General features: G+C 48.1%; 1 protein-coding gene across 1 annotated transcript in view; it reads right to left on the bottom strand.

Moving 5' to 3' along the window:
* The window catches only part of LOC141991647 (lysosomal acid lipase/cholesteryl ester hydrolase-like), a 34852-nt gene extending 17618 nt beyond the window's left edge, over window positions 1-17234 (bottom strand). The window contains exons 1-6 of the mRNA XM_074959981.1: window positions 16889-17234; window positions 14780-14921; window positions 8329-8443; window positions 5413-5611; window positions 4521-4630; window positions 920-1056 (exon numbers count right to left, since the gene is read on the bottom strand). Of these exons, the coding sequence (XP_074816082.1) occupies window positions 920-1056; window positions 4521-4630; window positions 5413-5611; window positions 8329-8443; window positions 14780-14921; window positions 16889-17007 (822 nt within the window). The 5' untranslated portion in view covers window positions 17008-17234. The remainder of the gene's footprint in view (window positions 1-919; window positions 1057-4520; window positions 4631-5412; window positions 5612-8328; window positions 8444-14779; window positions 14922-16888) is intronic.
* Between the last annotated feature and the right edge of the window lie 4741 nt (window positions 17235-21975).

The raw sequence follows: 21975 nt of genomic DNA, 5'->3' as shown, positions 1-21975 counted from the left end.
GTCTCTCTGGGTGCACCCTTCAGGTTTCAGGTCTCATGACTTTTTTCTGTCTTGGGACATAATTTTACAATTCTCCCACTGTTAGACTTGGCTCTAGGCTACAGTCCTCTGCATATCAACCATGGGTATCCAGTGGTTCTGACTGGATTTGGGCACCTGCAATTCTTCCCTTCAGGAGTCTGTGATTGGTGATGTACAGTGACCAGCCTTATTAGACAAGAAGAATTTATTTATTTTGCAGTAAGAATAAGGCTTTTAGAGAAAAATGATTTTAAAACCATCTCTAAGCATATCTATCTTACGTATAGGCTTGCCATCCTACAATGGTAAGTAGGCAAGCCAGTGTCCCAGGATCCTGTGTTCCAGGGTCCCAGTAGGGTCCTTGTTCCCCTACTACTTCTTTCTTGAGAAAAGGTCACTTTTTAAATATGCTATAGTTCTTTTGTTCTTCTAGGCTCAGAAGGCAATCGAAGTAAAATCCTTAGAGCCAATAGGACTGCCACTGTCTCCGAACAACTCTTGAGTGTTTGTTGAGGGGTGAATTGTCTTGAGCCATTCTTTTCTTTCCTTCCTGTTTTTCCACACAGACTCTTGTTGAGTTAAAGAAATACAGTCATTCAGAAAACACCCCAATAACCAGGCCAACATGCAGTATTCATAAATTATTGTAGAGCAGCTCCAAGTCCATCATAGAAATATCTGAATAATCAAATATTCAGAGCCAGATTTTCAGCTTTGCTGAGTTTACTTCCCAGTCCCACCTAACTCTTTTAGGCCCTGACATGCCCCCCAGTAGAAAGGGAGTAGGGGGTACACAGCAGCTCTGCACCACCCAAGGATTCCCCTCTGTTTTTAGGCAGAGCAGATCAGGTGGAGTTGAAGCCAACAATCTGGCCCTATAGGTGGAGGAACGACATACCTTGAGCAGTGTTTCAGGAAGACTCACAAACTTTACCAGAGGGCTTTTGGCAAATGTAATTGTGGCTACCGGCCCCAAGGCAAAGAACATTTTTATTCTTTGAGCCAAGTCTGGCCTAATGGAAAATGCTATGAAACCTAAGAAAATACAAATTATTTTGTATTATTGCAAAGCAATCATCCATAATTAAAATAAATAGTTACCATGCAGCAAACTGAAGGTTAAAATGTATAAGTAGCCTTTTATCTATTCAAATGCTATATAATTGTTCTCCATGCCCACTGAAGTAGGACAAAAAGTAATGAATTTGAAGCAAGGGAGATTTAGGTTCGAGATTAGGAAAAAATTCCTAACTATAAGGGTTGTTGAACTCTGGAATAGGCTTCCAAAGGAGCTTGAGAAATCCCCATCATTGGAGGTTCATAAGAACTGGTTTAACAAATAACTGTCAGGGATGATCTAGGTTTACTTGGTCCTGCCTCAAGTACAGGGGGCTGTACTTGATGACTTGTCGAGGTCCCTTACAGCCCTATGATTCTATATTATCACAGCAAAATGTTCATCCTAAATCTCCATTTAGTCTTCACTGGGAAAAATTAAGTTTTGGGGTATTGTTCAGATGGATTCAGGTGGCCAAGAGTCAGATTATAGTTTCAACTCGTTTTGGTGTAGAACCAAATTTTCTATTAACCAGATTTCTTGATGATTCCAGAATCTTTCCTATCCAGTTTCCAAAATTCCCATAAAATATTTTCTGAGTTTTATGATGCCCAGTTTCTAAAGCACTATTTATAGGGTTGTAAATTAATTGTTCACATTCAAAACTGTATTTAAAAGACTATTAAAACTGTGACTTAAATTCACAAGGGCAGGCAAATGTTCCGAGAAAAAAGAAATACACTGTACTGTGAGTAATTGCACAGTGTTTTAAGAAGCAATTAAAATGGCCTTAACAATGCCTATGTATAGAAGATATATGGTACTATTTGTATTCTAAGGCTGGGATTTTCAAAGGTGCCTAGCGGAGATGGGTGCTTAACTTCTATTTATGCCTTTGAAAATCCCAGCCTAAATGCATGTTTTATCACTTTTGTCTTAGAGCCTAATACTGTTCTGACTCGAGGAGGAAAAAGGGGAAAAGGATATTATGCAAGAAGTGGTAACAGGCTTCCTGCTCCCAACCACCATTTTTTGTCTTTTCCCCACTTTTTTCAAATGGCAATGGTGCAACATGGCATACCAGCCTATATCCCCCATCCCACTGTCACCAACAGATCCTATGGGTAAACCAGGAACCCTCAAGTGACTGCAAATGAATCAAATCCCTCATTGTATTCATACACTAGGGACTGAGTTGACTTTCTGTACTCACGGTATACGTAGTAAACAATTTGTAAACACTGATTTAGTGGCTATAGTACCAGCAATTTGTTTTTTAAATAGCAGAATAGCCAACACCAAGTACACAAAAATCCTGCATCAGGCCCCACTAAAATAATAAGATTGGCTTGAAATTAAATAATGTTTAGGTTCTTTTTATTTGCCTTCTGGTGTTTGAGCTGCAAGAGTTTGTGTTTTTAATCTTCTCTCCAAAACATGAGCAGTGGGATACAGGAGTCTGGTCTTATTGGGATCCACTGCTAAAGGATCCCCCCCCAAGCCTAAGAGGGGGGTCCACAGGACCTGGAAAACCAAATAACTACGGGGGACAACTAACGAACAACAGGGACAGGAGTGCGGTCAAAGGGTCAAACGAAGGGAACTGGATGGGGACACCGAGCAGAGAACCCCGGACAGCGCCCACTGCTCCTCAAAGGCATCAAGGGAGTCAGTGGACGCCGCCCAGAGGAACTCTGCCCGGAGGCGTGAATGGATGGAGGATACAGGAGTCTGGTCTATTGGGATCCAGGAAGTGGGTGGGCAAGGCTCGCCCACTGCTAAAGGATCCCCCCCCAGCCTAAGGGGGAGGTCCACAGGACCTGGAAGCCAAATAATTACGGGGGACAACTAATGAAGAACAGGGACGGGAGTGCGGTCAAAGGGTCAAAAGAAGGGAACCGGACGGGGACACCGAGCAGCGCCCACTGCTCCTCAAAGGCATCAAGGGAGTCAGTGGACGCTGCCCAGAGGAACTCTGCCCAGAGGCGTGAATGGACGGAGGATACAGGAGTCTGGTCCTATTGGGATCCAGGAAGTGGGTGGGCAAGGCTCGCCCACTGCTAAAGGATCCCCCCACAGCCTAAGGGGGAGGTCCACAGGACCTGGAAGCCAAATAATTACGGGGGACAACTAATGAAGAACAGGGACGGGAGTGCGGTCAAAGGGTCAAAAGAAGGGAACCGGATGGGGACACAGAGCAGAGGACCCCGGACAGCGCCCACCGCTCCTCAAAGGCGTCAAGGGAGTCGGTGGACGCCGCCCAGAGGAACTCTGCCCGGAGGCGTGAACAGACGGAGGATACAGGAGTCTGGTAGAAGGCAAATATATTGGCCACTGGATGAACAGTTTTCTGTTCCCTGAGTGACCAGAGCAGGTGCTGCCCTAGAGCAATCAGGAACCTGCCAGAACCAATTAAGACAGGCAAGCTAATCAAGACACCTGTAGCCAATTAAGAACTTTCTGGATTCAGTTATGGCAGTTAGGCTAATCAGGACATCTGGTTTAAAAAGGACCTCCCAACAGTTAGTAGGGGGTGTGCCAGGAGCAGAAAGTGAGAAGGCGTGCGGCTGGAGGAGTGAAGAGTTCAAGTGTGATCAGGCTTCAGAAGGAAGATCCTCCAGTGAGGATAAAGAAGGTGCTGGGGGGAAGGCAATGGGGAAGTAGCCCAGGAAGTTGTAGCTGTCACGCAGCTGATTCAGGGAACATTGTGGACAGCTGCTATCCACAGGGCCCTGGGCTGGAACCCAGAGTAGAGGGTGGGCCTGGGTTCCCTCGCATCCCCCCAACTCCTGATCGGACACAGGAGGAGTTGAACCTGGTCTGTGAGAAACACCAGAAGGGAAGGTCTAAATTGGAAAGGGATCTGCCCTGACCCACTAGGTGGGACACAGAAACTGCGTGGATTGTTCTCCGTTTCCCCCATGCTGGCCAGCGATGAGGTTAGCTGAATGGATGGCAGGTTTGAGCCACTAGCAAGAATGGCCGAACTGAGGGCTGCCGTGAATCACTGAGGCAAGCAAATCCGCCAATAGGCGCAGGACCCACCGAGGCAGAGGAGGAACTTTGTTACACAGCATTGACTGCAGAAGATGGCAACAAATATTGTGAGGCTTGTGATAAAATTGCAGGAGCTGGCAAAACTATAATAACCAAAGACACCAGGCAAGCTTTCACAGTGACCACCTTCTAAATAATAGGTTTGATATCAACAAACCTTACCAAGAAAGTCTAAAAGGATGTCAGGAACCAATTTGTTTGCTTAGTTCAGACAAACAAAAATTGTTCTGAGAAAAGTTATCCAAACGTTGACAATTTCAATTTAGAAAGTATTTCTACCTTTAACTTTTAAGCTTGGGAGAAAGGGAGTTAATAACCGAAGTCCACATCCTGCTGGGATGTAAATAGGATGCTATGGTATACCAGCTTGCATTCCTTCACCTACCTAAAGTTGTGCCCTCTGAATGGGCAACATAGTACAGCTGCTTTTGTTCCGTTTTATTCATGGCAAAGTAGAGAACTGCTGGAATGTCATATTTACCCATCTCATCAAAACTACAGAGAGGAAACACAAAAGGCTTACATGCATTAATTACAACAGTCTCAACTACATTAGAATGCACATTAGTAAATCTCAAGTTTGTTAGTTAAGTAAAACAGAAACTGTTCAATGACTAAGTCAAACCATTTAGAGGTTTGGGTTCTTTGCCTCACTTCAGAAAGTAAGGCAGCTCTGTCTCCAGAGATCAAGGCAGAAGCATATCAGCTCAGGAGACCTGAGATTAGTGCAATGTGCCAGAGCACCAAGCCATGGGCCTTTCCCCATGCCCATGAGGAGCTACAGACAGGAGACCCCTTCAGTCTCATACCAGTTTTGATACTTTGACTCTGAATAGGTGTTTTTTTCTCTCATTTGCTGCATTGCCATTGGTTGTCCATCCCACTTTATCCTGACTCTCTCCTATCACTGCAGCCCTTCAGCTGCTCAATCTCACTATCACTGTCCAGTGTGCTTCTTATCTTCCTTTTGTTCCTCCTCCCCTAACTCACTTCAGTATCCACCTCCCTTTAACCACACCCTTCCCTTACACCTTCAGTCCCTCCCCACCATTCCTCTCCCACACTTCAGCCCCAATGAGTGCCCTGTGTCTTTTTATCATATTGCTTGTCATTGTAGGCCACCTCCCACCCCTTGGGTCACTACCAATCTGGGCTAGGTATCAGCTAATAATGTGAAAGGGAAAGACTCCCCTATCCCATTATCTATCCCCCAGCCCAGCCAGTCTCCAAGGAGCCAGTCAGTTCCATTTTTAGTAGTTCTAAATAATTCACTTTACCTGAATTCCCAGAACTTTTGTTGGTCAGGTTTAAGTGTCCTGTGTTTTGTAGACCAAGTGTTCCCTCTGCTGTTTCCCATCCAAACATCAAAGCCAGCATCTGCTAGCACGAAGCCCAGGCTGTTGTTGTCCAGGTTTGAAATCCAGTGAGTAGCATCTCCTAGGACTGGATGTTGCAAAAACACTACTGGCTTTTGCCCTGAAAAGGAAGACCATTTTATTAGGGTACGGCAGTAGCTCCACAGTAGTGAAGGTTGTGTTACAGAGTTTGCTTTAACAGGACCTTATTTTGTAAAAGTCTCATTGAAATGGCAAAAACCAAAACACAGAATAGAAGTGGGGCATGACTGGGTTTTTCATGCTGATTTGATGAAAAGTGGATTGATAGAGAAAGAATAATAAGGTCAAAGGTCACCTCTTTTGGCAATTTCCCACTGGACTGTGTCACTTTTTGCACCCCTTTTGCAAGAAATCTAAAGCTCTGGGATCTGTTCTTTGCCCACATTGTGACTCCTCATGTGCAGATTCCAAGAATAGGACTTATACATCGGTACTTTCTGTCTGTGGAGTATTTTAGAGCTTTGGCATCTGAATGGCAAATTTGTGTGACTTACAGAGGGGCAACAATGTGTTAGTCTCTAAGGTGCCACAAGTACTCCTTTTCTTTTTGCAGATACAGACTAACACGGCTGCTACTCTAAAACAAATGTGAGAGCCTCTCCCCAAATATGCCTGTAATCTAGGTGAAAGGTCCTTGAGCGGGGCAAGAGGAGACCTGGGGTTCAAATCTCATCTATTTTATCTGCAGGTGAAATTCCCGTGTGTCACAGAGTGGCTGGCTCCTATAAATGAGCTATGTTGGAACTTCTGGTTACAGAGAAATTGCATGTTGTTTGTTTAATAAACCAGCTACCAGAAGGTGTGCTATTGAGGCAAGAGAGCCTGTCATGGAGTTCTTCGGGTATCTGAAAGGAGGAACTGAGGCAGGCTCACCTGGATTACTGAAGGGCACTCCAGGTGGGGCTGCCTTATCACACCATGTTACGAACCCCAAATTAGAAGACAGTTAGCAAGGAGTCTGGAGATCTAGAACCCAGATCTCTAATTAATGTGACAAACCCAACTGCATCACACTGCCACTCAGAGTGATTAAACCAGTTTGGATTATCTTTTTTCCAACCTGTGTAAACTACAGACCTTTTCCCAAAGCCAGGGATAGAACACAGGAGGCTACTGCTGACTAGTAAATAGTTATGTAAATCACTGGGAAAGTGTGTGTCAAGTCCTCCTTCACTGGCTAGTCTCCAAAAGGTGGGGGCAGTTACTGCTGGACCTCAACAGTAAAGGTCTAAAATAGGGATTGGAAGGCCTAGCCCTTCACACCCTGCTGCTGATCTATGTGGGAGGATGGCATTGTTGCATGTTGACAGGTTTCAGAGTAACAGCCGTGTTAGTCTGTATTTGCAAAAAGAAAAGGAGTACTTGTGGCACCTTAGAGACTAACCAATTTATTTGAGCATGAGCAAATGATGCATCCGATGAAGTGAGCTGTAGCTCACGAAAGCTCATGCTCAAATAAATTGGTTAGTCTCTAAGGTGCCACAAGTACTCCTTTTCTTATTGTTGCATGTGAATCACATAGTGAAAAGATCTCTTTAAAATAGATCTTTGTACTTGAAAATGTGAGTAATCTGTAAATTAAAGTGTAACTCACCAACTGAAATGTGTATGTTGTCACACACTTTGCTTGTGTAACCCACTGCTCAGTGTGTCCTCTGTGATTCTCTGGACCCAATCCATAGACCAGTGATCACCAACCGGTTGATTGTGATTAACTAGTCGATCCTAGAGGAACTTCCAGGCAATCGCAATCTCCGGCGGCACACTGGGGCTGCCGCTAAGACAGGCTCCCATGCTGCTCCCAGGAGTGGTCAGCGTGGCCCCAAGGGAAGGGGTCTCCCTCTCTGCGCTGCTCCTGCCTGCAAGCATCACCCCCATAGCTCCCATTGGCCAGGAACGGGGAGCTGTGGCCAATGGGAGCTGGGGGGGCAGTGCTTGCAGAGAGGGGCAGCACACAGAGCCACATGCTGCCCACCCTCGCTTCCCCCCTCCCCAGGGCCACAGGGGTACGTTGGTCCCTTCTGGGAGCGGTGTAGGGCTCGCGTAGGCAGGGAGTCTGCCTTAGCAGCAGCCACGCTGCACAACTGGGAGCCACCAGAGGTAAATACTGTCCGGTGGGAGGCCGCATCCCAACCCCCAGCACTGTACCCCCTCCTGCACCCCAACACTCTGCCCCAGCCCGGAGCCCCCTCCTGCACCCAAACTCCCTCCCAGAGCTTGCACCTCTCACCCCCTTTTGCACCCCAACCCTCTGCCCCAGGCTCAGCCCAAAGCCCCCTCCCACACTGCAAACCCCTCGGCCCCAGCCCAGAACCCACACTCCCTCCCCCTACCCCAGCCTGATGAAAGTGAGTGAGGGTGGGAGAGAGCAAGTGACGGGGAGGGAGGGAGATGGAGTGCATGGGGCGGGCTTTGGGGAAGGGGTGGGGCCTAGGGGAAGGGGTGGGATAGATCCTGGGTTGCCCTTAAAGTCAAAAAGTGACCTTGGGCGTAAAAAGGTTGGAGACTGCTGCCATAGAGAATGCAATTCTGTGTTAGCTCTCAGTCTTGCTCTTTAGTACAAGCTAAAGACTCATGCTTTCAGCAGTGGAGGTTATCAGTTCTACCCCAAGTTTTGGTCAAGATGGTGTCTATATCCCTTATTAGCATCTTTGAAGGTTGAAAACTATGTTTCATGGTGGTAAAGAAATGGGCAGAAATTGTATTGCAGCTGCATATACTCGAGTGCAATTTAGGGGACTGTTTTTAGAAACTTGGGCCACCAAGCCTTCCTTACTTCATACAAATAACTCATACCTGTGTTCCCACTGTTCTTCCCACCAGGAATTCTGTTAACGCTAAGGATATATCCATCTTCTGTTGTAACTTCATATTCCTCACTGGGGTATCCATGGTACCTGATGATTTCAGTCTGCAGGGAGCCAAATAAAGGTTTGTTTATACATATATCCATTTTTCACATTGTGTGCGCACTGAGGTCTCTTGAAGGAAACATTGGTCCCAATCCACATGTCCACTTGAGCTGTTGCTCAACACAGGAGGCACAGGGAGAAGGTGCCACCTTTGTGCTCTTCCAGTTCCCAGGGCTGCTGAGGACTGGTTCATTTACCAAGAGTTCTAATTATGCGAGCTGGTAATGGCCCGAAAGCGATCACTGAAGCACAGCAAAGCTCTGAGCCCTCTCTTTAACCCCGGGGAAAACAGATGGCCAGGAAGGGCTATTGATGCAATATGCTGTAAATCACCACAGGTGCCCTTCTATGATTCACCTGGGTAGTGCAGCCTCTACACCAGTGGTCACTAACTGGTCGATCGCAATTGACTGGTCAATCCTAGAGGATCTCCCAGTCGATTGCGATCTCCGGCAGCCCAGCGGGGCTGCTGCTAAGGCTCCCTGTCTGCCCCGGCCCCACACTGCTCCTGGAAGCAGCCAGCGCAGCCCTGAAGCCCCAGGGATGGGGCGCAGGGCAGGATTCTCCCTCCGTGCACTGCCCCTCTCTGCAAGCACCGCCCCCGCAGCTCCCATTGGCCGGGAATGGGGAGCTGTGGCCAATGGGAGCTGCGGGGGCGGTGCTTGCAGAGAGGGGCAGCATGTGGAGCCCGCCCCGTCCCTCCAGGGCCACAGGGCTGTGTTGGCCCCTTCTGGGAGCGGCGTGGGGTTGGGGTAGGCAGGGAGCCTGTCTTAGAGGCAGCCACGCTGCACCACCGACTGGGAGTCGCCGGAGGTAAGTGCTGCCTGGTGGGAGGCCGCATCCCAACCCCCAGCCCTGAGCCCTCTCCTGGAGCACCCTGAACCTCCTCCTGCACCCCAAGCCCCTGCCCTGACTCCCCTCCCAGAGCCAGCACCCTACCCCTCCTGTACCCCAACACTCTGCCTCAGCCCTGACCCTCCCTCCCAGAGCCAGGACTCTGTACCCCTCCTGCACCCCAACACTCTGCCCCAGCCAGGAGCACCCAAACTCCTCCCCAGAGCTGCACCGCTCACCCACTCCTCCACCCCAACCCCCTGCCCCAGGCTCAGCCCAGAGCCCCCTCCCACACTGCAAACCCCTCAGCCCCAGCCCAGAGCCCACACCCCCTCCTGAACCCGAACCCCAACCCCCTATCCGAGCCCTGTGAAAGTGAGTGAGGGTGGGGGAGAGCAGTGATGGGGGGGGGGATGGAGTGGGTGGGGCAGGTCTTTGGGGAAGGAGGGACCTCAGGGAAGGGGCGGGGTAGATCCTGGGTTGCCCTTAAATTCAGAAAGTGATCTTGGGTGTAAAAAAATTGGAGAGCACTGCTTTACACTATGTAATAGTCAGATTTCAATGCTGCATCCCTAAAAATGATAAAGAATTACAAGCCATTCTAAATTTCTGGGATTAGATCATCAGTTAAATTCAAACATCAAAATCAAGAAACTATTGATTATATATATCTACTGTATTTTAGATTTTTCAGGAGTAGTCATCACCATAGTGCTGGAATCTAAGTACGGAGTGGATTAGGGAGTTGGCTAAGCCCTGGTCTACACTAGGACTTTAGGTCGAATTTAGCAGTGTTAAATCAATGTAAAACTGCACCCGTCCACACGATGAAGCCCTTTATTTCGACTTAAAGGGCTCTTAAAATCGATTTTCTTACTCCACCCCTGACAAGCGGATTAGCGCTTAAATCGGCCTAGCCGGATTGAATTTGGGGTACTGTGGACACAATTTGACGGTATTGGCCTCCGGGAACTATCCCAGAGTGCTCCATTGTGACCGCTCTGGACAGCACTCTCAACTCAGATGCACTGGCCAGGTAGACAGGAAAAGAACTGCGAACTTTTGAATCTCATTTCCTGTTTGGCCAGCGTGGCAAGCTGCAGGTGACCATGCAGAGCTCATCAGCAGAGGTGACCATGATGGAGTCCCAGAATCGCAAAAGAGCTCCAGCATGGACCGAACGGGAGGTAAGGGATCTGATCGCTGTATGGGGAGAGGAATCCGTGCTATCAGAACTCCGTTCCAGTTTTCGAAATGCCAAAACCTTTGTCAAAATCTCCCAGGGCATGAAGGACAGAGGCCATAACAGGGACCCAAAGCAGTGCCGCATGAAACTTAAGGAGCTGAGGCAAGCCTACCAGAAAACCAGAGAGGCGAATGGCCGCTCCGGGTCAGAGCCCCAAACATGCCGCTTCTATGATGAGCTGCATGCCATTTTAGGGGGTTCAGCCACCACTACCCCAGCCATGTTGTTTGACTCCAATGGAGATGGAGGCAACACGGAAGCAGGTTTTGGGGATGAAGAAGATGATGATGATGAGGTTGTAGATAGCTCACAGCAAGCAAGTGGAGAAACCGGTTTTCCTGACAGCCAGGAACTGTTTCTCACCCTGGACCTGGAGCCAGTACCCCCCGAACCCACCCAAGGCTGCCTCCTGGACCCGGCAGGCGGAGAAGGGACCTCCGGTGAGTGTACCTTTTAAAATACTATACAAGGTTTAAAAGCAAGCATGTGAAAGGATTACTTTGCCCTGGCATTCGCGGTTCTCCTGGATGTACTCCCAAAGCCTTTGCAAAAGGTTTCTGGGGAGGGCAGCCTTATTGCGTCCTTCACTTTACCACTCCAGGCCAGTAACACGTACTCGGGAATCATTGTACAACAAAGCATTGCAATGTATGTTTGCTGGAGTCCAAACAACATCCGTTCTTTATCTCTCTGTGTTATCCTCAGGAGAGTGAGATATCATTCATGGTCACCTGGTTGAAATAGGGTGCTTTTCTTCAGGGGACGCTCAGAGGAGCCCGTTCCTGCTGGGCTGTTTGCCTGTGGCTGAACAGAAATGTTCCCTGCTGTTAGCCACGGGGAGGGGGAGGGTTGAGGGGGTAGCCACGAGGTGGGGGGAGGCAAAATGCGACCTTGTAACGAAAGCACATGTGCTATGTATGTAATGTTAACACCAAGGTTTACCGTGAAAGAGTGTAGCCACTGTTTTATAAAATGTGTCTTTTTAAATACCGCTGTCCCTTTTTTTTTTCTCCACCAGCTGCATGTGTTTCAATGATCACAGGATCTTCTCCTTCCCAGAGGCTAGTGAAGATTAGAAAGAAAAAAAAACGCACTCGTGATGAAATGTTCTCTGAGCTCATGCTGTCCTCCCACACTGACAGAGCACAGACGAATGCGTGGAGGCAAATAATGTCAGAGTGCAGGAAAGCACAAAATGACCGGGAGGAGAGGTGGCGGGCTGAAGAGAGTAAGTGGCGGGCTGAAGACAGGGCTGAAGCTCAAATATGGCGGCAGCGTGATGAGAGGAGGCAGGATTCAATGCTGAGGGTGCTGGAGGACCAAACCAGTATGCTCCAGTGTATGGTTGAGCTGCATACATGCTTTTGTGGTTGAGCCTTTGCTGCAGCTCAACCATACACATGCATGGGGAGCACAGACTGCCACTACAGCCCCTGTGTAACCAACCGCCCTCCTCCCCAAGTTCCATAGCCTCCACACCCAGACGCCCAAGAACGCAGTGGGGGGGCCACCGGCCAACCAGCCACTCCGCCACAGAGGATTGCCCAAAAAAAAGAAGGCTGTCATTCAATAAATTTTAAAGTTGTAAACTTTTAAAGTGCTGTGTGGCATTTTCCTTCCCTCCTCCACCACCCCTCCTGGGTTACCTTGGTAGTCATCCCCCTATTTGTGTGATGAATGAATAAAGAATGCATGAATGTGAAGCAACAATGACTTTATTGCCTCTGCAAGCAATGATCGAAGGGAGGAGGGAAGGGTGGTTAGCTTACAGGAAAGTAGAGTGAACCAAGGGGCGGGGGGTTTCATCAAGGAGAAACAAACAGAACTTTCACACCGTAGCCTGGCCAGTCATCAAACTGGTTTTCAAAGCTTCTCTGATGCGTACCGCATCCTCCTGTGCTCTTCTAACCGCCCTGGTGTCTGGCTGCGCGTAACCAGCAGCCAGGCAATTTGCCTCAACCTCCCACCCTGCCATAAACGTCTCCCCCTTACTCTCACAGATATTGTGGAGCGCACAGCAAGCAGTAATAACAGTGGGAATATTGGTTTCGCTGAGCTCTAAGCGAGTCAGTAAACTGCGCCAGCTCGCCTTTAAACGTCCAAATGCACATTCTACCACCATTCTGCACTTGCTCAGCCTGTAGTTGAACAGCTCCTGACTACTGTCCAGGCTGCCTGTGTACGGCTTCATGAACCATGGCATTAAGGGGTAGGCTGGGTCCCCACGGATACATATAGGCATTTCAACGTCCCCAACAGTTATTTTCTGGTCTGGGAATAAAGTCCCTTCCTGCAGCTTTTGAAACAGACAGCAGTATATGCAGCACCAGAACCTGGCAGAGCGATACCGGGCGAGGAGGCGACGTCAGCGTGGTCACGTGAGTGATCAGGACATGGACACAGACTTCTCTCAAAGCACAGGCCCTGGCAATGTGGGCATCCTGGTGCTAATGGGGCAGGTTTATGCTGTGGAACGCCAATTCTGGGCCTGGGAAACAAGCACAGACTGGTGGGACGGCATTGTGTTGCAGGTCTGGGACAATTCCCAGTGGCTGCGAAACTTTCGCATGCGTAAGGGCACTTTCATGGAACTTTGTGACTTGCTTTCCCCTGCCCTGAGGCGCAATAATACCAAGATGAGAGCAGCCCTCTCAGTTGAGAAGCGAGTGGCAATAGCCCTGTGGAAGCTTACAATGCCAGACAGCTACCGGTCAGTCGGGAATCAATTTGAAGTGGGCAAATCTACTGTGGGGGCTGCTGTGATGCAAGTAGCCAACGCAATCAAAGATCTACTGATATCAAGGGTAGTGACCCTGGGAAATGTGCAGGTCATAGTGGATGGCTTTGCTGCAATGGGATTCCCTAACTGGTGGGGCCATAGACGGAACCCATATCCCTATCTTGGCACCGGAGCACCAAGCCAGCGAGTACATAAGCCGCAAGGGGTACTTTTCAATAGTGCTGCAAGCACTGGTGGATCACAAGGGACGTTTCACCAACATCAACGTGGGATGGCCAGGAAAGGTACATGACGCTCGCATCTTCAGGAACTCTGGTCTATTTCAAAAGCTGCAGGAAGGGACTTTCTTCCCAGACCAGAAAATAACCGTTGGGGATGTTGAAATGCCTATATGTATCCTTGGGGACCCAGCCTACCCCTTAATGCCATGGCTCATGAAGCTGTACACAGGCAGCCTGGACAGTAGTCAGGAGCTGTTCAACTACAGGCTGAGCAAGTGCAGAATGGTAGTAGAATGTGCATTTGGACATTTAAAAGCACACTGGTGCAGTTTACTGACTCGCTTAGACCTCAGCGAAACCAATATTCCCACTGTTATTACTGCTTGCTGTGCGCTCCACAATATCTGTGAGAGTAAGGGGAAGATGTTTATGGCGGGGTGGGAGGTTTAGGCAAATCACCTGGCCGCTGGTTACACGCAGCCAGACACCAGGGTGGTTTGAAGAGCACAGGAGGGCGCGGTACACATCAGAGAAGCTTTGAAAACCAGTTTGATGACTGGCCAGGCTATGGTGTGAAAGTTCTGTTTGTTTCTCCTTGATGAAACCCCCGCCCCTTGGTTCACTCTACTTCCCTGTAAGCTAACCAGGATGGAGCACTCTGGGATAGCTCCCGGAGGCCAATACCGTCGAATTGCATCCACACTACCCCAAATTCGACCCGGCAAGGCCAATTTCAGCGCTAATCCCCTTGTCAGGGGTAGAGTAAAGAAATCGATTTTAAGAGCCCTTTAAGTAAAAAAAAAGGGGGCTTTGTCGTGTGGAGGGGTGCAGGGTTAAATCGATTTAGCGCTGCTAAATTCTACCTCAACTCCTAGTGTAGACCAGGCCTACATAACTGACTATGGCATACAGCAGTATATGTTTGATCATATACATGGAGAGACTCCCACTGATTTCAGTAGGAGCTGGATCAGACCTTAAGCACACTGCTCATAGACAATGCGAATCAGTGGCAGAGCTGGGTACAGAATTTAGGAGTCTTGACTCCCAGTGCCCTAAAGCAGCTACTTGCCTGTCCTTTCAGCCAAAGGTGAGGTGGTAGCAGCACCAATCTAACATGCTGTCTTATTATGTGATTTTATGCAAGGTACATCTACTGTACACATGACCATAGCTTGTACTCATTGTGAATTGGACTCAAAAAACATTAATTTGGCATGCAGATCATTATCAGTGATGTTGTATTAGTAATAATGCAATCCATACTTTAAAGAGAGAAAATTACATAACTTACAACATTCATAAAGCATTCTGGAACCACCGTGATCTTCTTTAGCATTTCTTCTCCATGTTTAGTGTTCCATCTTATGAGTTCTTCTGAATATCTAATTCCTTGGAACAAATATGCCAACATAATAAACAGCTGCATCTTGGGCCTGTGTGAAACAATTCATTTATCTGTTAATGGGAATGCTATGAACATACTGTAGCTCTCTGCTTTAAAAAATGGTACTATTTACTTTCATAGCAAGAAAAAAGCCAAGAGTCTGACTTAGAAGTAAATACCTGCACAAGGAACAGCTGATTTAGCTCCCTGGCCTGAGGGAATGTGTGAAAGCATAGGAGGTGGGTAAAGCTCGGGGTGAAAGTAAGTCCAATGACTTACCAGTACGCTGGGGCCACCTCTGGCCCCCGGAAGGGGCAGGGCCTAGAGTGGAAGGGGCGGGGCTGAGGGGGTCAGAGCCAGCCCCAGCCCATCCTGTAAGGTAAGTGCCCCCCCCCTCCTCCAAGGGTAAGTGCCCCCTGGGGAAGTGGCAGGGCTCCAGCAGCTATTTAAAAGACGGGGTAGCAGAGGCAGCTGGAGCCACAGGCCCTTTAAATAGCCCCTGGAGCCCCCGCTCCCTCAGGGCTCCGGGGGCTATTTAAAGGGCCTGCGGCTCCCCTGTTTCTACTGTCCTGGTCCTTTAAATAGCTCCCGGAGCCCTGGAGTAGCAGCGCCGGGGCTCCGGTGGCTATTTAAAGGGCCTGGGGCAGTAGAAGCAGGGGAGCCCCAGGCCCTTTAAATAGCCCCCGCAGCTGCTACCCTAAGGCTCCAGCAGCGGGGCTCTGGAGGCAATTTAAGGGGCCTGGGGCTCTAGCCACTGCTGGGAGCCCCAGGCCCTTTAAACTGCCCCCTGGGGAAGCTGAGCTGCCCCAGTACGGTGCACTGGCTCTTGCTGGTATGCCGCACTGGGGCGTACCGGCTTACTTTCACCTCTGGTAAAGCTTCTGCTTGGGGAGGCAGTAGCCAGTCTCTTCTGCCTGTAGCCCTGCCCATATTCCACCCCTGCTCTGCCCAAGACCCTGCTCTGTCCAGGCCCTGTCCCTTCCCCACTGTCTCCCTCCTCTCTTCCCTCCCCCTTCTTGCTCACCCCAACTCACCACGTGCACATCCCCTTCCAACCAAATCCCTGAACCTAAGCCAATTATGTTTGAAAAAACCCTCCACTGTTCTGCAATTTCTTTGTAAAGAAAATGGAGCATGTTTTCCACTGTGCACCAGATGGTGTTTGTGAAGGCTGCGTATGCAGAAGGTACCTAATTAAAAGCACTAAACTTGGGAATAAAAAAAAGTCAGTCACAGGTTTTTTGATTTACCCTGATAGTTAATATGCAGGCAGCCTGCAAAATGGCCTTTTCAAGTGCCCAGACCCCCTCTCAATGATCCTGGGGAACTATAATGGTAAGCTGCAGTTAAAGCTAATTGAGAAATCTTTGTCCTTGCTTCACACAATAAAACAAGGTGTCAGGCCTCACCTTCAGCTGGCATTTGCACCCTGATAGGAAGAAAATGGCTGGAATCAGACTGCAAAAGCTGCCACCTTATTTTCACTTCTTCACACAAACAAAGCTTGAGTGCTTCCTGTGTTTATTGTTTAAACAGCAGTAGGCACCTCAGGCAATGAATAAGAACTGCCAGGAGGAGTGGCTGCTGCAGCTAGAGATGAATCCTGGCAGTAAAATAAAGGCTAGCTGCTACTTTAATAACAGTAATACACGCTTAGCTCAAAGAACCAAGAAGGCAAAAAGTCCCACTGAGGCAGCATGGTTGTGCCAGCTTTATGTACCAGACCGGTAGACCCCATATCCCCATGGGTGAAGGAACCAAATCACCAGCCCCATTCTCATGAGAAACTGGCCACCAGGCAAATGTAATCTCCCATCCACTGAAAAGAGTTGAGTCTTACCCTGTCAATGCCGCCTCTCCTCCCCGCCACCATGTCCCTCCTCCCTCTGCCCCACCTTCCTTACCTCCATGCCTCTCTCCCCCCCAGGCTCCGGCCACTCAAGCTCTCTGCGCCTCCCCCAGCCCTGCCCATCGCAGAATTTGAACAAGTGAAAAAACTTAATTGCCACTGCTTACCTGTAGGAATGCTCTGAAGGGCTCTGGCCCTGGTGGAGGGGGCCTCCTGGCCATTTATTGTTCAGCCTCAGCTGCCCAGTCCCAGTTAGCTGGCCCTGGCCCGGAGGACAGGACAGCATAGGCTGCCTGCTGCCACAAGTGATCCAGCCCTCCCTGCAGAACACTGACTGACTGCACACATAGGATAAGGCTGGCTGGCCTACCTGCGTCTTTGTCTAGTCCTCCCACCTCCTACTTTGAAAAGTGATGATGGGGGTGGATCTCTGCTCCCCCTCCCCTTCTGGCAAGTTGCTCCAGCATCACACGTGGGAGGAGGAGTCGTCCCATAAAGTCCCAAATTGAAATTCTCCTCTGATCCAGGAGAAGTGCATACTGCATGAATGAAGCATAAAGGTTTTGGAATTGTAAAAAACACTTTGCAAAATTGCACTTCTAAGCATTTTCCACCTGATGACCTCAAAGCACCTAACCAAAAACAATGAATTTACACGAACTCCTGTGAGGCAGGCAAGTATTATTATCCCTGTTTTTCGGTTGGAGAAACTGAGGCACATGCTAATTAAGTCCCCTATCTGCTGTCTTTTTAAATCAATGGAAAGACTCCCATTGAGATTAAGCCTTAAATGACGGGTACAGTGTCACACTGGAAGTCTGTGACAGGGGGGCCATTAATAGAACCCCAGATCCTCACATTTCTAGCTCTGCTTTCAACACCAAACCATGCTTCTTCCCTTAAATTTTACTTTCCATTATCTGGAAAACAAACGAGTCTCTTTGAAGGGACTCTTAATTGATTACTAAACAGGCTGTGCATGTAGGTAATTGTATTTGTGGTACAGTAGAGTTCAGAGAGGAATCATCCAACAACTCTGATTTCAACGGGATTCCTTATTTCACACAGAAATTATGTGTGATGAGTTTTATATGCAAAAAGAAAAGGAGACTAATCAATTTATTTGAGCATAAGCTTTCGTGAGCTACAGCTCACTTCATCGGATGCATACTGTGGAAAGTACAGAAGATCTTTTTATACACACAAACCATGAAAAAATGGGTGTTTACCACTACAAAAGGTTTTCTCTCCCCCCACCCCACTCTCCTGCTGGTAATAGCTTATCTAAAGTGATCACTCTCCTTACAATGTGTATGATAATCAAGTTGGGCCATTTCCAGCACAAATCCAGGTTTTCTTCCCCCCCCCACCCCCAACCCCAACCCCAACCCCAACCCCCTCTTCTGTTGGTAATAGCTTATCTAAAGTGATCACTCTCCTTACAATGTGTATGATAATCAAGGGGAGTCATTTCCAGCACAAATTCAGGGTTTAACAAGAATGTCTTGGGGGGGGGGGTAGGAAAAAACAAGGGGAAATAGGTTACCTTGCATAATGACTTAGCCACTCCCAGTCTCTATTCAAGCCTAAGTTAATTGTATCCAATTTGCAAATGAATTCCAATTCAACAGTCTCTCGCTGGAGTCTGGTTTTGAAGTTTTTCTGTTGTAATATCGCAACTTTCATGTCTGTAATCACGTGACCAGAGAGATTGAAGTGTTCTCCGACTGGTTTATGAATGTTATAATTCTTGACATCTGATTTGTGTCCATTTATTCCTTTTTGTAGAGACTGTCCAGTGTTTCCTTTTAGAGAGACAAGGTGGTTCCCCCTGGACTATTATACCTGCCACCCATGAAGGTGGGTGAGGCAATAATATATTTTATTGGACCAACTTCTGTTGGTGAGAGAGGCAAGCTTTCCAAAAGCCCGCCCTCTTTTAAAAGTGATCTGCCCTCCCACACCTTAGCTGAGTTGCTCCAGCGTCAGCAGAGCAGGAGGCATCCCACAGCTAGGCCAGCCAGTGAAAACCAGAACCACTTTTCAAACTGATGGGGCTCTTTACCTCCCACTCCCCCGCATTGTATAATGCATAGTACAAAAAGCATCCCTCAACAAGACAACATGTTAAAATGAACAACTGGGATAGGGCAAGTGAGGGAGGGGGAAGGTGGGTGGAACTGAGAGCAGTGAGGGGGAGGGCTGAGTGAACAGGGAGAAGGGGACTGCAATGAGTGAGTGGCGGGGGACAGGGGGCCAAACACAAGCAGGAAGAGGAGAGGAGGAGGAACCCAGAGAACAGGTGGGCAGGGGGGATGAGGAGGAAACCCCACAAAGAGCAAGCAGGAGGGAGGCTGAGCAGGGAGACTCACTGGCTGGGGCCAACCGAACAGGGAGAGGGTGGAGGAGGAGGATGAGCAGGGCAGGATGGGGAGGGAAGGAGGAAGCCCACTTAGCCCACCCAAGGAACAGGGGGGGGGGACTAGATGGGGTGAGGGGCCAAGCAGGGAGGGAGCCGAGCAGGGAGGAGGGGGAAGGAACCGGCAAAGCAAGCAGCAGCACAGCAAGCTGGGATCTCTGGAGAGGAGGGTTGGTGGCGTCTTGGAGATGGTGGTGTGCCGGAGAAAACTGCAGCAGCTGGGAAAGCATACATGACTGAAATTTGACCTTGTATCTGTTCCATGCAGGTTCAGGGGCAGCTAAGCAGGCTATCTGCTACTTAGCCTTCTCAACTGTCTCTGCTTGGGGAACCATAATAAAGAAAAACATCCGGTAGCATGGAAGGCAGGGAGGGGAAGAGGCAGGGCCACCATGGCCCCGGCATTCAGCAGCATGTCTGCTGCATCCGTGTGGGAAGGCAATGCCTTCCTGTGCCTATTATATGTGCCACCCATGTGTGAAAGTGAAGAAGGCGCTATTTGAAAATGCCAGTAATTATGACTGTGCCATTTGTAGGGGACATGTGACCTCTCGTTGTCAAGGTGGTGAGCAGTGACTCCCATTGAAATAATTCTAAATACCGAAGCAGTAGCAATGACCATAAACATCTTCTTCTATCTTCATATAGGCATAGGACTGTGTCCCCTCCTCTCAGAAATGGACTTTCCCCATAGCAATCCATGCTTTTGTCAACTAGAGATTAGACTACTGCAGTGTGCTTTACCCTGGGTTGACTGTGAAGGCCCCAGAGAAGCTTTTCTCCTTGTCGTCGTCGTTGTCAAAGAACCCATAGGGCTAGGGCCTAGTTATCTGCAGGAATCCCTGAATGCTTCCAATATTGGGATCAACAATGACGCTGTGGCTGAAAACACCTGGTGAAGCTTGGGGACTTAGACCAGGGTTTGCTTGTTAGAGGGCTTCTGGACGTGGTAATCCCTGACTGCAGACCAGAGTGAATAAAAGTAATGCATCATTCAGGTCACAGTGCTTTGCAGAGTTTTCCTGACTAAATGTAGCTACCAAATGTCCTGATAGCCCTTCTCTCTTTCCTACATAAAGAAGCTCAGAAAACAACTTTATAGAAAATGTGATTTGTCAGTGAGACCAAGGACCTGGGCATAACTAAACAGACATTGTGTTTGTAGTACTTTTTGTATCTGGTGCCTACGCTGATGGGCACATCGGAGTGATTGGAAGAGTAAGAGATAATAAAGAAAAGAGCAGCATTTTTTCCGCTGAATAAAGTTTGCAGGCAAAGACACGCATAAAATATAATCCTACATGCAAGACAATGATACATCAATCATTACAAACTCATCTCATCAAGGCTTGTTGTGTGTTTCCAGGTTGTTCCAGGTCCCCTTTATTGCTTCCCAAAACACTCATTAAAGGCTGGAGTGTGGCTTTTATTACTTTATTTTTTTTAAAGTGTTTTGAAATTTTTCATCAAAAAATGAAAAGAAAAATCAAGATGAGTTTGTGTGTGAACATTTGTGTTTTGGTCCAAAAAAGAATTTTCCATTGAAAGAAGGGTCAACCTGCTCTACCATTTATGGCACAGCCCTACATGGGGGAAGTGTGGATCTTTCAGTACACATGAGGTGACGAAGCAGCTGCATTACCATGGAACAGGTTGTGCCCTTACAGCACACCAGCCTGGATCTGCTAGCCCATGCACAGAGGAGCAGGGCAAAGGCCCCATGTCTTCCCCTTCTCTGCTTTCTGCACCTGTTTGTGCTCCCCAGGGACTGCTTTTGTGGGAGGCCTTTGCATAGCTGCATGAGGACAGGCTTCTTGCATGCACCTCTGTCCCTGTACAGCCAAGCAAGGATGTCTCCTGCTCTGACTCAAAAAGGCCAAGGGTTTACAGTATTGTCAACCCGAAGCTTTCAAAAATCATGAGTCAAGCCCCTAACATTATGAAAGTCCTAAAAAGCATGAGATTATTTTAAAAAAAAACAAATGTGGAGTTCTTTTTATTTGCCTCCTAGTTTCTGAGCCCTTGGGTGCACTCGATTCATGTTTTCAAGCTTTTCTCCACAACCATGAAGGGTAGAAAATTCCTTTTTTTTAAACCAAAGATGGGATTCTTATGAAATTTTTTGATTCAAGAAGCAAAACACAAACTATTGCAAGACTTATGAGAGCTGGCAACACTTGACAAAGCCACTCCCAGTGGGAAGTCAGTCTAGTAAGACGTGGGGTGGGGGGGGCAGGAAAGATGTGCAACACAGTTTCTACATAAGCTAATCTTTAAAAGAAACTCTCAGGCATATCAAGATAACTTTCCAAAAGTGCTGAGGCAGCAATATCTTCCTGAGCCACCAGGACTGGAATAAAAGAGCTGTAAAACAGCAACGGCCCAACCCATGGCAGCACCAGCACATATCACAAGCAGCCATGTGAGTTCCTCCAAGATTGGAAAGGAAGGAATCCTCTCATGTTGACCACTGTTATATGAGCAAAGAATGCACATGTGCTATCTCTGCGCTGCAGCTCCAGTCCTTCTGCTTGCTTCAGAGACAACTTTGGGCAATGTATATAAGTAAAATAAAATTTACTAATCCACGACTATATTATTTCTTTGGATTTATACATGCCTAGTGCAGGGTGTCTATATACGTAGTTGGGAGCACCTTTGACTTCAAGATGTATAACAGGACACAACTTCACCATCATATTTCTTATATAATCCATAAAGTGCATCAGGGAAAAATAATTCTGTTTTGCAAAAAAAAAATTAAAAAAAAAATTGAGGTTTCAGAATTTGTTTTCATTCCACATTAGAATGAAAAAGAGACCTGAAACTTTTCAC

Source organism: Natator depressus, chromosome 7 (assembly GCF_965152275.1).
Source record: "Natator depressus isolate rNatDep1 chromosome 7, rNatDep2.hap1, whole genome shotgun sequence".
In the NCBI taxonomy this organism is placed as follows: Eukaryota; Metazoa; Chordata; order Testudines; family Cheloniidae; genus Natator; species Natator depressus.
The sequence above is the reverse complement of the archived record's forward strand: the minus strand, read 5'-3'. Positions and strand labels throughout refer to the sequence as shown.